At 42.8% G+C, this 12,576-nt stretch overlaps 1 protein-coding gene across 1 annotated transcript; it reads right to left on the bottom strand.

The window, feature by feature from the left end:
• Nucleotides 1-10,695: 10,695 nt before the first annotated feature.
• LOC114514394 (voltage-gated hydrogen channel 1-like) lies at nucleotides 10,696-11,876 on the bottom strand. The gene is given in 3 exon segments (XM_036031350.1): nucleotides 10,696-11,021; nucleotides 11,023-11,402; nucleotides 11,405-11,876. Coding segments are annotated over 3 exon segments (852 nt in total). The 5' UTR covers nucleotides 11,847-11,876; the 3' UTR covers nucleotides 10,696-10,991.
• Nucleotides 11,877-12,576: the final 700 nt, after the last annotated feature.

Raw genomic sequence — 12,576 nt, 5'->3', positions numbered from 1 at the left:
GTATGGGCGAGAGGGGGGTCAAGGGAAAAGAATTGAAGCAGCTATAATAGTGTAATCAATAAAATATAATTTAAAAAATTATTTTCTGGAGCACAGGTCCCTTGTAGTACAGGCTCCCCAGTAGGTGAGCTGGGGTCCCATTGGCATCAATGGACCAGATGGCATTCTTGTTAGAGACTGCATTCTGCTTCAGTGAGATTTTTTCTGAAGACTGATGCATTGGCCCATTTCATGATGGATGACTTGTTTAAATGCATGGCCAAGCAACATGAACTGTGGGGGCAACCGCCAGAGGGAATGGGGAGGAGGGGAGTGAGGGAGGGAAAACTGGGACAAATGTGACAGCATAATTGAAAAAATATATTAAATAATAAAGACTTTACATATTTTAGATACAAATTTCTCAGCTCCATGATTTGCAACTATTTTCTCCCATTAGTGGGTTCTCTTTTCAGCTTCTTGTTAGTGTTCTTTGAATCACAAAAAATTCTCATTTTGAAGTTCAGCTCATCTTCCCCCCCTCCTCCCCGTTTTTGCTTGTGCTTTCTGAGCATGTTTTTGACCCACAGGGAAGGGCCTCAGATCTGCCACTCCTCTGCCCATGCTGACTACATGCTGAGAGGCAATGGAAACTTAGATGTTATGAGCTGTGTCTTTTTTTTCTTGGTGACTTTAGCTAAAGGTTGTAAATATTGTGTGTCATTTGAAAAAATAGCTCTTAATTTCATATATCTTTTTAATTGTCTTTTTAGTTTCAATTTTATTTCTTTCCAGCCTGGTTTTTACTATTTTCTTTCTTCGGATAACATGGATTTTATTTTTCTTTTTATAGTTCTGTGACGTGTAGAGTCAGCTTATTTGACATCACTCTGGTTTCTTGGTGTAGACAAGCATCAAGATGAACTCCCCTCTTCGAACTATTTTGCTGCATCCTACAAATTTTGCTGTTTTCTTTCCATTTTCAGTAGACTCAAAATACTTTTTTTCTTTTTCTTTTGATTTCTTCTTTGTCCCATTGGTTTTCAGGAGCATGTTGTTTAATCTCCACATATTGGTGAATTTTACAGTTTTTTCCTTTTAATCTATTTCTTGTTTCATACCACTATAGTCAGATACGATTTCAATATCCTTAAAATTATTAACACTTGCTTTGTGGCCTCACATGTAATCATCTCCTGTAGAATATTCCATGTGCATTCTTTCTTGAGAAGAAAAACTGTGTATTCTGTAGTTTTTGGATTGAATGTTCCTTTTATGTCTGTTAGGTCAACCTAGTCTGGCATCTTGAAGGCCAATGTTTCCTCATTGATTTTTCTGTCTGGATAAGCCATCCCTTGATGAAAGTGGTGCATGAAATTCCCCTCCTATTACTGTGTTGTTCTGTCCCTTTGGGTCTCTTAACGTTTGCTTTATATATGTAGGTGTTCCTGCGCTGGATGCATAAATATTTATGAAAGTTATAACCTCATCTCAGATTGATCTATCATTATGTAATAACCTTATTTGTTTCTTATACAATATGTGTCTTCAAGTCTTTTCTGGCATAGAAAAGTATGGCTGCTACAAGTTTTTGTTTGTTTGTTTCCATTTGCATGGATAATTTTTTTCCATTCCTTCACTTCGAGTGTGTGTATATCCTTTCATCTGAAGTAAGTCTCTTGTAGGCAGCATATAAATAGGTCTTTGTTTTATTACCCATTCAGCTACTCTATGTCTAATGACTGGAGAATTTAGTCCATTTACGTTTAAAGTGAATATTGGCTGGCATGCACTAACTGCCATTTTGTTTTGATTTCTCTGCTTTGTAATTCTCTGGTTACTTTCTTCTCTTGCTCTCTTCCTTGGGATTTGATAATTTTCTGTACTGAGATTCTGTTATCTGTATCTTTTGTGTGTTGAATATAGGTTTTTGCATTTCGGCTTACCTCAAACAACTTACAGCTAAAACAATCTCTTTGAGTTGATCACAACCTCAGTTCAATCACGTATTAAAGCTTTCTCTATTTACTTTTCTCACCAGTGTTTGATGTTCTTGATATCACGATTTATACCTTTTTAACTTGCATGTCCTTTAATAAATTACTATATTTGTATTTATTTTTACTAACTTGTCTTTTAATCTTCATACTAGGTTTACAAGTGACTAAACCCATCATCTTTCCAAAAGTAGATTGTTCTTAATTTTACTTTATACTTACCCTCATGTGTGAGATTCATACTTTTATATGTTTTCCTATTACCAATTAGGGTGTTTTGGTTTCAGTTAAATAGTTCACTTTAAGATTTCTTTCAGGTACTGTCTCGAGGTGATAAACTCCTTTAGCTTTTGTTTGTCTGGAATATACCATTCTAAAGGTAAAATTTGCTAGGTAAAGTATTCTTAGTTGGCCAATTTTCCCCCAAAACTTTGAGTATATCATGTAAATCTCTTCTACCCTACAACATCTCTGCTAAAAAATCTGCTGATTTTCTTATGGATTGTCTTATACACAACAACTTGTTTTTTCCCTTGCTGCTTTTAAGATTTCTTCTTAACTTTTGACACTTTAATTATCATGTGTCTTGGTGTGGGTCTCTTTGGGCTCAGCTTTTTGGGTGTGCTCTGGCCTTCCTGGACCTGGAGTTCTGTTTCCTTCCCCAGGTTAGAGAAGTTTTCACCCACTATTTCTTCAAAGAATTTTTCTACTTTTTTCTCTGTTCTTCTCCTGGGAACCCTGTAATGCAAATGGTCTACTGGATGTCATTCTGTGTTTCTTAAGCAATCTTTACTGTTTAAAGTCCTTTTCTCTTCATGCTTCTCTGAAAGTTGAGTTCCACTGCCCTGGCTCTGACGTGACAGATCCTTTCTTTTGCATCATTTAGTCTGCTGTTGTGCCCTTTTATTGCATTTTTGTTAGTTCAGTTACTGCATTCTTCAGCACTGTGACTTCTATTTAGTCCCCTTTCCCATGTTCTAGCTCTTTATTAAAGTGTTCACTTTGTTTACCTAGTCCTCTCTTCTGCTCAGTGAACATGGTTATGTTCATTATTTTGAACTCTTTATCATGTGAATTTTTATCTTCATTTTATTCAGGTCTTTCACGGAAGTTGTATCATGCTTTCTTCTTTGGAACATTTTCCTTTGTTTGTTCATTCTCCTGAACCTTCTTTGTTACTTTCTATGTATTTGCTAAAATAGCCATTCCTCCAAGTTTTAAAGTAGTGGTCCCTTTTGGGAGACACATTTTTGTTCAGCGCTGCCCTAGGTCTTGGTTGTCCCTCAAACCGTTGTGGTTGTCCTAGCATGCTGTTTTCTTTTTATCCTTTCATTGTCCCCAAACCTGTCAGTGTCCCAAAGGGCAGGCTTTCAGTAAGCACATATATTCAGGCTTATTGGAAGCCAGATCCACAGACAGCCTCTTTGAAAGTAAGTAAATATACCTATTTCAGGGGAAGAATGGGCATTTCCATCTGCTCCCTCTACTCTGTGCCCTGGGGTCATATCCAGCCAGGTACTGGTTCTTAGTTTGCCACTCTCCCACCAATCCTGTAAACCCATGCCCTGCCAGCAACCAGAGCCAGGCTTTCAAGGGATGCGTGCCCTGGACAGCAGACACAAAAGTCAAGGCACCATACATATTCACAAGCCCCCTTTTTCAGAGACACCAATGATCTGGAGTGCGTCAGAGGGAGCGTGTGAATATAGTGCTCACTTTCCTCCCTAGACTCTGGAGAGCACTGTAGCTTGCTTGTAGGTGTATGTTTAATTAGAAGCTGCTTATACATGCCGACCCAGGGCAGAGTCTGAGAGTGAAATTTACCTCCATAATTGGAGGACAGGGAAAGCACAAAGAAAATGGCAGGCCTCTTTTGTCTGGCAATTAATTAGTTTATTAAGGAGAACTTACATACAAGGCACATCTTGGGTGGTAGCAAGAGGAGGTGGGTATCCTTCATGCTGCTTGGAAGTTGCTAAAGGATTTCACAGTACAAGGCAGAATGCATAGGGGTTGGGTGCATGTTCCATCCAAGGGAAAATGCCTTACATGCTTGCCTGGGGTAGGACAACAGCTTGTTCCAAGAAATAGCATGGCGTGCAGCCTGGAGAAGAGGTCGGTTTTCTGGGGGTGATTTATGGGATGCAATCTCTGTTTTTTCCTGGATCCAGCATTCATGTCCAGCAGTGGTCTCACCATGGAACAGTTTCTCCTCCACAGAAGACTACCCTTCAGGTCATAAGTATAATGATAAGCTGTTAGGCCTCTTCCACAGAAAGACTGAGCACCTAAGTCTGTTGCCTCTCTGCTGATTCCTGTGGGTGGCAGCCAGTTAAGAACTCTTTCTCTGTTTATTAGAGTCCTGTGGGACCCTCAGGTATAAGCCTGCTGGCTACCAGAGCCAGGTGATCTAGAGGTGTCCCCTGGGAGGCAGACACTAAATGCAGGTCAGTGGATGAGTGTGCAAGCTCCTTTCCAAGAGCTATCAGCAACCTAAATCCAGGACCCTAGAAGCATGGTAAATTAGATGAGTGTCCCTCGGGCTGATGCCCTAAGATAAGCAAGTAAACAATTTTCACAGAAAGTCTGGGCCCTTTTCAGCTGGCTGCCCCTGTGCTGGGCCCTGGGGCAGGTGAGTCTGTGTCTGTGAGCCCTTTGAGAACTCTTTCTCAGTTCCCTGTAGCCTGTCGCCAGGACACGGGCCCATTGGCTTTCAAAACAGCATTTTTGAATGGTGTGGGCTCATTTCTCATGGGCAAGACTTAAAAGTTGGGGGATCTAATGTGGGGTTCAAATCCTTCAGTCTTCAGAGAGAAATCGGGGTTTTAAGTAACCTCCCAAGAGTAAACCATTGTGCTGGGGATGAGGTTTATGGCAAGACTGTGTCTCAGCCTCTCCTACCTGCTTCCATGTAGGTTATTTTTCATGTTCGCCTGATTTGTAGGACTTGTTTGGTCAGATTTGTTGTTTTGCTTCCAGAGAAAAGTGTCCCATATGTAGCTGTAGATTTGGTGTGTCCGTGGGAAGTTAGTTTAGAACCCTCCTGTGTTGCCATCTTGACCCAGAACTCCTATGACTCAGTTTTCTTGAACTGACTATCCTAGTAGGAAATGAAACAAAAACATTTGTAGTTAAGAACTAGAAAAGGAAAACCTGTTTAAAAGTGCTTTTAAAAAACAGAGCAGAAGAGTTAGCCTTACCCCCTTCCTTTCTCCCTGTGCCACACCAAAAACAGTAACAAGGAGGTCAAGATTGATTTAAGCAATCAAAATAGAATTTTTCATTTTCAAGATTTTCAAAGTTGCTATTATATTTAGACTTCACTTCTTAATGGCTAACTTTCTTCACAAATTCATGATGTGTTTTTGTGCCATTTTATGCATGAGTATACTTTTTGGTAAAGTTGTTTGGGATGACTAGTTTACACCCTAATTAATAATCTCACTTAGGGGGTAAATGCCTCTTGTTATTCTTATAATAACTTGTTTTCCACAAAACAAAAACATAAATGTTTAAGGGATACTTAGTACCAAACTTTATTTAAAGTCACAAAATGTTTGTATGTTAATTTCATGCTTTTGTCAAGTCAAAGTACATCATTAACGTTGCTGTTATTTCTGAGATCTCTAGAACAGTTTTTCTCTTTTAGAGAAATATACCTTAGCCTTTGTTTTTGCCATTGCTCAGTGATCTCATGATCAATTAACTTTTCTAAAGTTGATTCATTTGCTTTGAATCGGTTTTAGGTTCCCTGTAATACTGGTAGTTGTTTAGATTAATCTGAAGTATAACTCAGGCCTAGCATTTGCCAACTCCTTCCTTTCTAGACCATAAGTATGATGGAGCTTGCATTTACACTCGGGTCCCTCTGCAGGGAGTCCCAGAGTATTTGGACAGATCCTCTCCAGTGAAGAAGCCATTTATGCATTTGAGAAAGGAAAAGCTTTTGTCAAGTACTATCATCAATGAAGCTTAAATATTTATACAATTCCACAGGACAGGACAGTCATTCAACCAAATAACAGACTCATGGTGTGCTTTATTGCTGTTTGCAGTATTATAACTGTGCAAAATTCTCTACCTCACTTTAATACAAAAGAAACAAACAAAATCAGTCTTTACCAAATACCCCCCTTCTGAGTAAGAATAGTTCACTTCCTAATCCTCTTTGCCATCTGTTTTGTAAAATGTTTCTGTGTGGCAGAGACTGGAAAACTGAAAATTGTATTTCAATCTCCCTTGCAGCTGGGGTTCTAGACACCAGGCAGGGTCCACCAGATGAGACCCACTCGTGCTGTGTGCAGAAGATGGAAGTGGTTGGAAGCCACTGACCCACTTCATTGCTGTTTGCTGTGGGCAGTCACAGCCAGGACTGCTGGGTCTTCTGAATGGGCGCTCAGTGCCTGGTTGCTGCCCTGGATGCAAATGCCCAGCAGCATTTGCAGAGGTGGCCTGATTCTTCTTACTCCTCCATCCTGACAGGAGAAGCAGCTCCTCTCATTGGCAAGTTGCTCATTGTTACTCTGAGGGTCGGTCACTCCTGGAGGCTATTGCTTCCTTGTTTTGAGTCACTTTGTGCTTCAAATAGCTAGATTCATGTTTCTTGTCACCCTATCCTGACTGACACTATCTCGGGAAAGACAGAGAAAAGAGCAGCTGTAATATATTTAAGGTAAGTTAGAACATTTCCATTATAAGTTTGAAAGCATTTCCAAGAAATCAGGCCACTGAAGGTCAAACTTTGTTGTAGGCTCCAGCCCTTGCTGGATGGGTGATAATGGATCAATCGTGCTGATAGGAAGTCGGCAGGATGCAACAGGAAGAGCCTTGGAAGTCAAACAGGAATACACAACCTAGTGGGTCCCAGTTAGAGCTACAGTTTCCAGACAGACTGGCAGAAGAAAGGTAGCAAAATCAAAGAATCTTAATCCTTAGAGAAAGATAAAAGTCCTAGAGTGGTCACTGGAAGATCAGTGTCCTGTGCCTGGGAAGGAAACCCACGCTAAACTAGAGTGGGGGCGGACAGACTCAAGCACAGTGAGTGGCTTTGGAAGGCAACAGTCCTGAGGTCTTGCATCAATTTCACTTCCTGGCTGCACAACCTTCAGCATTTTCCTTAGTCTCTGAGCCTCACTCTCCACAACCATAAAATGGAGATGTTAGTACCTTGCTCATAGGGTTGTTTTATTAAAGTAAGCAAAGCACCTCTAGTGTCTGGGACATAGCAGGTGAGTTCAAAAGTGGTAATAAACTATTGGTTCCTCAGCTTTTAATAGTGGATTCTTGTTCACTATTGAAGAATAAAATATGAGAATTGAAACAGAAGAAACCAAAAAAGGTAAATTGCAAGACGGAGAGACAGCAGGTCCAATGTTGTCTCACAGGCCCGGAGACACGGGTACAAGGAGACGTTCTCCTGTGGTGACAGGAGAGGAGGAGGTGAGGTGGTCTGGAGCCACAGAGAGTCTGAGCCAGGGCCTCCTGCTGCACTAGCACTAGGCGACTGTGAAGACACACGGCTGCGCCCCACGCTGCATAGTGGTTTCTGTTATGATTCTCTCCTTTCACTCAAAACTTGGCAAAACCTTTCTTTTGAGGTGAAACACTCCAGTATTTTTACAACTCAAACTGATGATTTGAAATGGCATTGTATAAGACAGTATAGATGTATTTGTTATCAGAATGTGGGGAGGTGGGAGAAGAGACACAAAAGTATAAGATGCCGCTGGTATAAAGTTAACCATGCTGGATTGTCCACACACATCATTTAAAAAGCAGCTGCATTTTTTTTTCATTGAAACTCAGAATGTGAAAGAGCTTCACGGTGAGGGATGTTATGCTCTTGTTACCATTCCGAGTGTGGACGATGCTGACTAAAACACATGTAATGTGAACTTCCTGAGGAGAGCAACTACATTTTCTGCTCACCTGAGCCAGCATGACTTAGTGTACACTGTCTGCATCCACAGCCTGCACACGTGGTTTCTGCAGCACAAAGACAGCTTGTTAGTTTAATCAGTTGGACTGTTGGTGTTTTCAGTGAAACTCAAGCAACTTGTTTTGCCATGCAGATCAAACTTGTTTGTGTAAAGACAAATCTACAATCTTCTATTTGTCATCATTTCAAAAAAACATGTCCAAATAGCATACTATCTATATGATTATTACAAACTTTTTAAGTGTGAACTCAACTATATTTTTAGGAGTGACTATGTTCCATAAACTTCAATCTCCATTGGAGCCATTCTTCTCTAAGAAAGTTTACTCTGGTCAGCCCGTGGAAGGTATGAAAAGTACAATAGCTCAGAAGAATCATGCTCCTTGGGGAAGCCACGAGCTCCAGATACTTCAGGAGATTCAGCAAGCAATGCAGGTGATACAATTTAACTGTGAGGTCCATCTTAGTTCAGAATGAACTTTCATGCAGATATCTGAACTGACTAGGAATCGGAAAATAAGGCACTAATGTTGCACTGTGACAGCATTAAGTACCCAGTTACTGGCACTGTTTGGACCATTGATTCCACTAAGACAACAGGGAAATGCCATCAAGTCTACTCCACTCTTGAGGGCCAGCCCCACTTAAAACCCTATGCTGCTTACAGACAGCAAGTTCAAGCCCTCAGGAGAGCTTCTCACCAATGGCAATCCATGCCGTGTCCTCAGCCAGTCTGAACAGTGAGTTGTCTGGCTGCAGGCCCCCCGGGCGGTGCTGCGGTTGGCTGTTACCTGCAACACTGACCCTGGTGCCTGCGGACGGGTCTACTGCAGCCAACGCTTTCCTAGTCCCCTGCAGCAGGTGGCAGTACTGCTACCCTGGCGTGCTCCTTCTGGCGCCCCCGCCCCTTCATTTGCTCTCTTTTCCAGGGTTTCTTATCACTTTTCTCTTTCAATTCTCCAATCCACTCTAAAATCCATTTTGCATTTTTGTGCTACATTAATACTCTAAAATTTGTTGCTTTCACTTAATTCTGCCCTGCTTGACTTTTTCACTTAAACTTTGGGTCCATTAAAAGTAAACAGTTTGCAGAGTACATACACCATTATTAAAGTCATTATCTGATTTGAGATGAAATAGACTGCATTCTGAACACTGTATTAAGTACTTTATGAAGATAATATAGAATAATGGTTAAAGACATCAATTTAATATCAGGCAACATAGATTTAAATTCCAGCTTGGCCACTTTCCTAGCTTTGTAATTTAGGCAAATTGATATTTAAAAAGTCTCCAATTTTCCACCCATAAATGGAATATTGCTAGTACCTACCCCGAGGTTATTTTGAGACCGAAACTAAGATAGCGCATGTAAAACTCTTAGTGATTGTCTGGCATTTAGTGAACAAGAAATTCAGCAGGAGGTGTTACTGATACTAGAATTTCTTTTTTCATTTAGTGAGACTGACCACTGGAACCCCATTTCACAGCTGAGGAAACTACTGCTCAGAAAGGCTAAGTAAATTGTCCCGGATCACACAGCTGGCAATTGCCTGAAGAGGTACCGATTCCCAGATGTGACTACAGATCCTGGCCTCTGACGCAGCATGCTGGCGGCTCTTGTCTTGCAGATAAACTTGATGACCTCCAAACAAAGCTGGCTGATTCTCCCTGTGAGAGCAGCACAGCCTTCTTCACAGTGCTGGGGCCAGGAGCAAATGCAGCGAGCCCGTGCAGCCCACTTACAAAGTGCTCCTCTCTTTTAACAGCTCCTGAGGGTTAAGACCTATTATTTCCCTAATTCATAAAGGAAGGACAAATAGGATTCCTCAGCATGGATGCCTCACAGAAAATTCTTGCTTATTGGGAAAAAACATAGCACAAAAGGCAAGCTCATAGAAGACCTTTGAGCAGGTGAAGCAGTTTTGTGTAAGTCACACTTTAACTCTGAAAGAAAATGCAGGAAATCTTTAGGGACAGATGTGAAGAATGATTGCTCCCTGGGGCAGAACAGGACTCTGAATCCCTGGGGTGACTCACACCACAATGCCCACTGCTGATCTTTCCCTCGGGATCCGGCGGGTCCTCTGACTCTGCTCTCCCCTCACATCCAGCACCATCGGTCACTGTACCCCTCCTAACCCCATCCCTGTTTCTCATCTTTCCCTCTGCTTCTACTCTAAATCAAGGTCTCATTAACTTTTTCCCTGGGGCATATTAATAGCCTCCAACCAAGCTGCTAAACCCATCATTTCTACACCCATAGCCCTTCTGAAAATTGTCTTTTCCAGCTGAAGTCAAGTCTCTTGGCTTGAGATCCTGGGATCTGTCTCTAGCACTAACTGTCCAGTTCTCTCTTCCCCAATCATGTCCCATGCTCTGTGCCCACTGTGTCTTTAGGTCTATTATGCCCTTCAGCTGGGCATACCCTAGGGTAGGAGAGAGTTTATTTTATACATTAATTGTACAGCAATTGAGAAAAATGTGGTCAGGAAGCAGACCTAGGAGGAGCCACGGGGAAGCTGGAGGCTGCAGCTGGATGATGCAGAGGAAGGGGCTGGGTATCTGAGAACAGTCTCCCTGGGGGAAACCGCCATTAGACAAGCCATTTAGAACAGCTAAGAAATAGAAAAGGCTTCTCTAGAATGGGCTGGTCATGAAGATGGCTTCCTTTTCTTCTTTTGTCTTTCAGAGTGCTCCTGGGAAACGATGCCTCCATATCCATGCGAACTGTGAAAGCTGTACATTTGATGAGATTAAATTTTATATACAACTAGTAATTGTCCAGCTTCATTGGACATTTCCAAGCAAGAGTAAAGTTCAACATGAGAAAACAGCCTATGATACGTTTGTGACACAGCACAGGTGGGGATGGGAAGGGAAGCTGTCCGCCACACCGAGGAAGAGAGCGAGCCTTCCGAAAGGCTGAGTGCCTCCAGATTCCAAGCTGCGTGGGAGGCAGGCAACGGCATCAAACCAAACCTGTCCTGCGGATGGCCCCAGGAGGGGTGGCTGTCATCCTCGTTCACAGGTGCAAGCCCGTGCACTCCACTCTGTGGAGTGGAGCAGGTACACCTCTAGTTTGCCTTGCCAAGCAGTCCGTGCTGTGGCCAACAGCTTGTTAAGTCTTTCAATCTCCTGTTCCTTCTCAGAGCAACTGAGCTCCAGGTGTTGGATCTTGGCGGCCAATTGTGTGTTTATCTGTTTTAACCTCATCAGTTGCTGTTCAGAACGTGTCTTAACCAAGATAATTGTCCCATCGATGATCTTGGCCAAGCACAACAGCCAGAGCAGTATGAGCAGGCCCAGAGCCTCAAACTCGTGCTCCTGGAACAGGAGGATGATGTCCAGGACAAATGAAACCACGACATTGATGGAGTCCAGGATTCCAAACTTGTGGTGGAAGAACTCCAAGCAGAAAACAAATATTTTAAAGGCAATCTCCATCATAAGGAAGGTCAAGATGGCTATGCTCAGGTAGTGGAGCCCCTCTGGCGGATGATCTTCGGGTCCAGGATGAGCCCCAGGACCCGGATGGCTTCCAGAACAACCAGGCAAATGGTGATGACCTGAAACCTGTGGGAGCTGAAGAGCTTCCTCAACGTGGCCCTGAAGTCTAGGGGGCTGCTGGGCGGAGAGGCAGAGGCCATATTCAGATCAGCAGCTCTGCCCTCCTCACCCCAGGTGGGTGTTTGTGGCGGCTGCTCCTCTTCTTCCTCCTCTTCATTCTCCCATTTCTTGTAGCTGATGTTCCAGGCTTGGTAGACATTGCCAACAACAGCGAAGTGCTTCAGGAGCTTGCTCATCTTCTCGGCGGCAGCCACCGTGGCCCCGAGAGTGACTGTCTTTTCATTCCAGGTAGCCATTTTCCTGTCATCTCTGGATCTGGGGTTAAGTTCTGGCTCTGCCTCCTTTGTGGAAAAGGCAGCCATTAAGTCTGCCTAACAAACGTTACCCTTGTCACCAAGCTTTGCCTGATAACCTCTGGTAAATGGCTTCCCTCCCCAATGTCTTCTTCCGACTTTAGCTGGAGATGATATTTAATGTGACTGGTTAGGCCATTTTGGGTAGTTTTACTCAGTTTCCCTGAGTATCTTCCATGTGCACAGAAGGTACACATGTTGTTAAATCTCTACTTATTTTTCTCCTGCTAGTCATTTATGAGAAAATTGGTCCAGACAAAAGGAACAGCGTGTTGAAGACATACCTCCTAGACAGATCAGGCACGATATTACAGGGGCATAAAGTATTACAGTGAAAAAGGCTTTGAATGTATTCTTTTCAGCAAGTATCTACTGTGTGAATACAGTGAACGAGAGATAGGACATTGAGTAAAGATGCAAAAAGTTCCTGCTCTCCTGAAACGTACAGTCGGGTGAGGAGGACACATACAGAGCTCGCAGTCACAGACGTGACGAGGAGCAGTGGATAGGGTACCGTGGGTTATGGAGCAAGTGGATTTCAAGTCCTTCTAGGCCCAAACCTAGAAGGGCTGGGGGAGTCCTCTCTGAGGAAATAACATTCAAACCAGGCTTTAAAAGGTAAGCAGGCGTTTTCTAGGTGCAGGGTTGCAGGCTCAGGGGACTGACTGTGTAAGAAGAGGGGCCAGCCCGGGTCTGTCGGCAGGGGGTTCTTTGGAATTGGGAACAGGTATGTCTGTTC

The sequence above is a fragment of the Phyllostomus discolor genome, chromosome 7, assembly GCF_004126475.2.
Source record: "Phyllostomus discolor isolate MPI-MPIP mPhyDis1 chromosome 7, mPhyDis1.pri.v3, whole genome shotgun sequence".
Classification (NCBI taxonomy): domain Eukaryota; kingdom Metazoa; phylum Chordata; class Mammalia; order Chiroptera; family Phyllostomidae; genus Phyllostomus; species Phyllostomus discolor.
The sequence above is the reverse complement of the archived record's forward strand: the minus strand, read 5'-3'. Positions and strand labels throughout refer to the sequence as shown.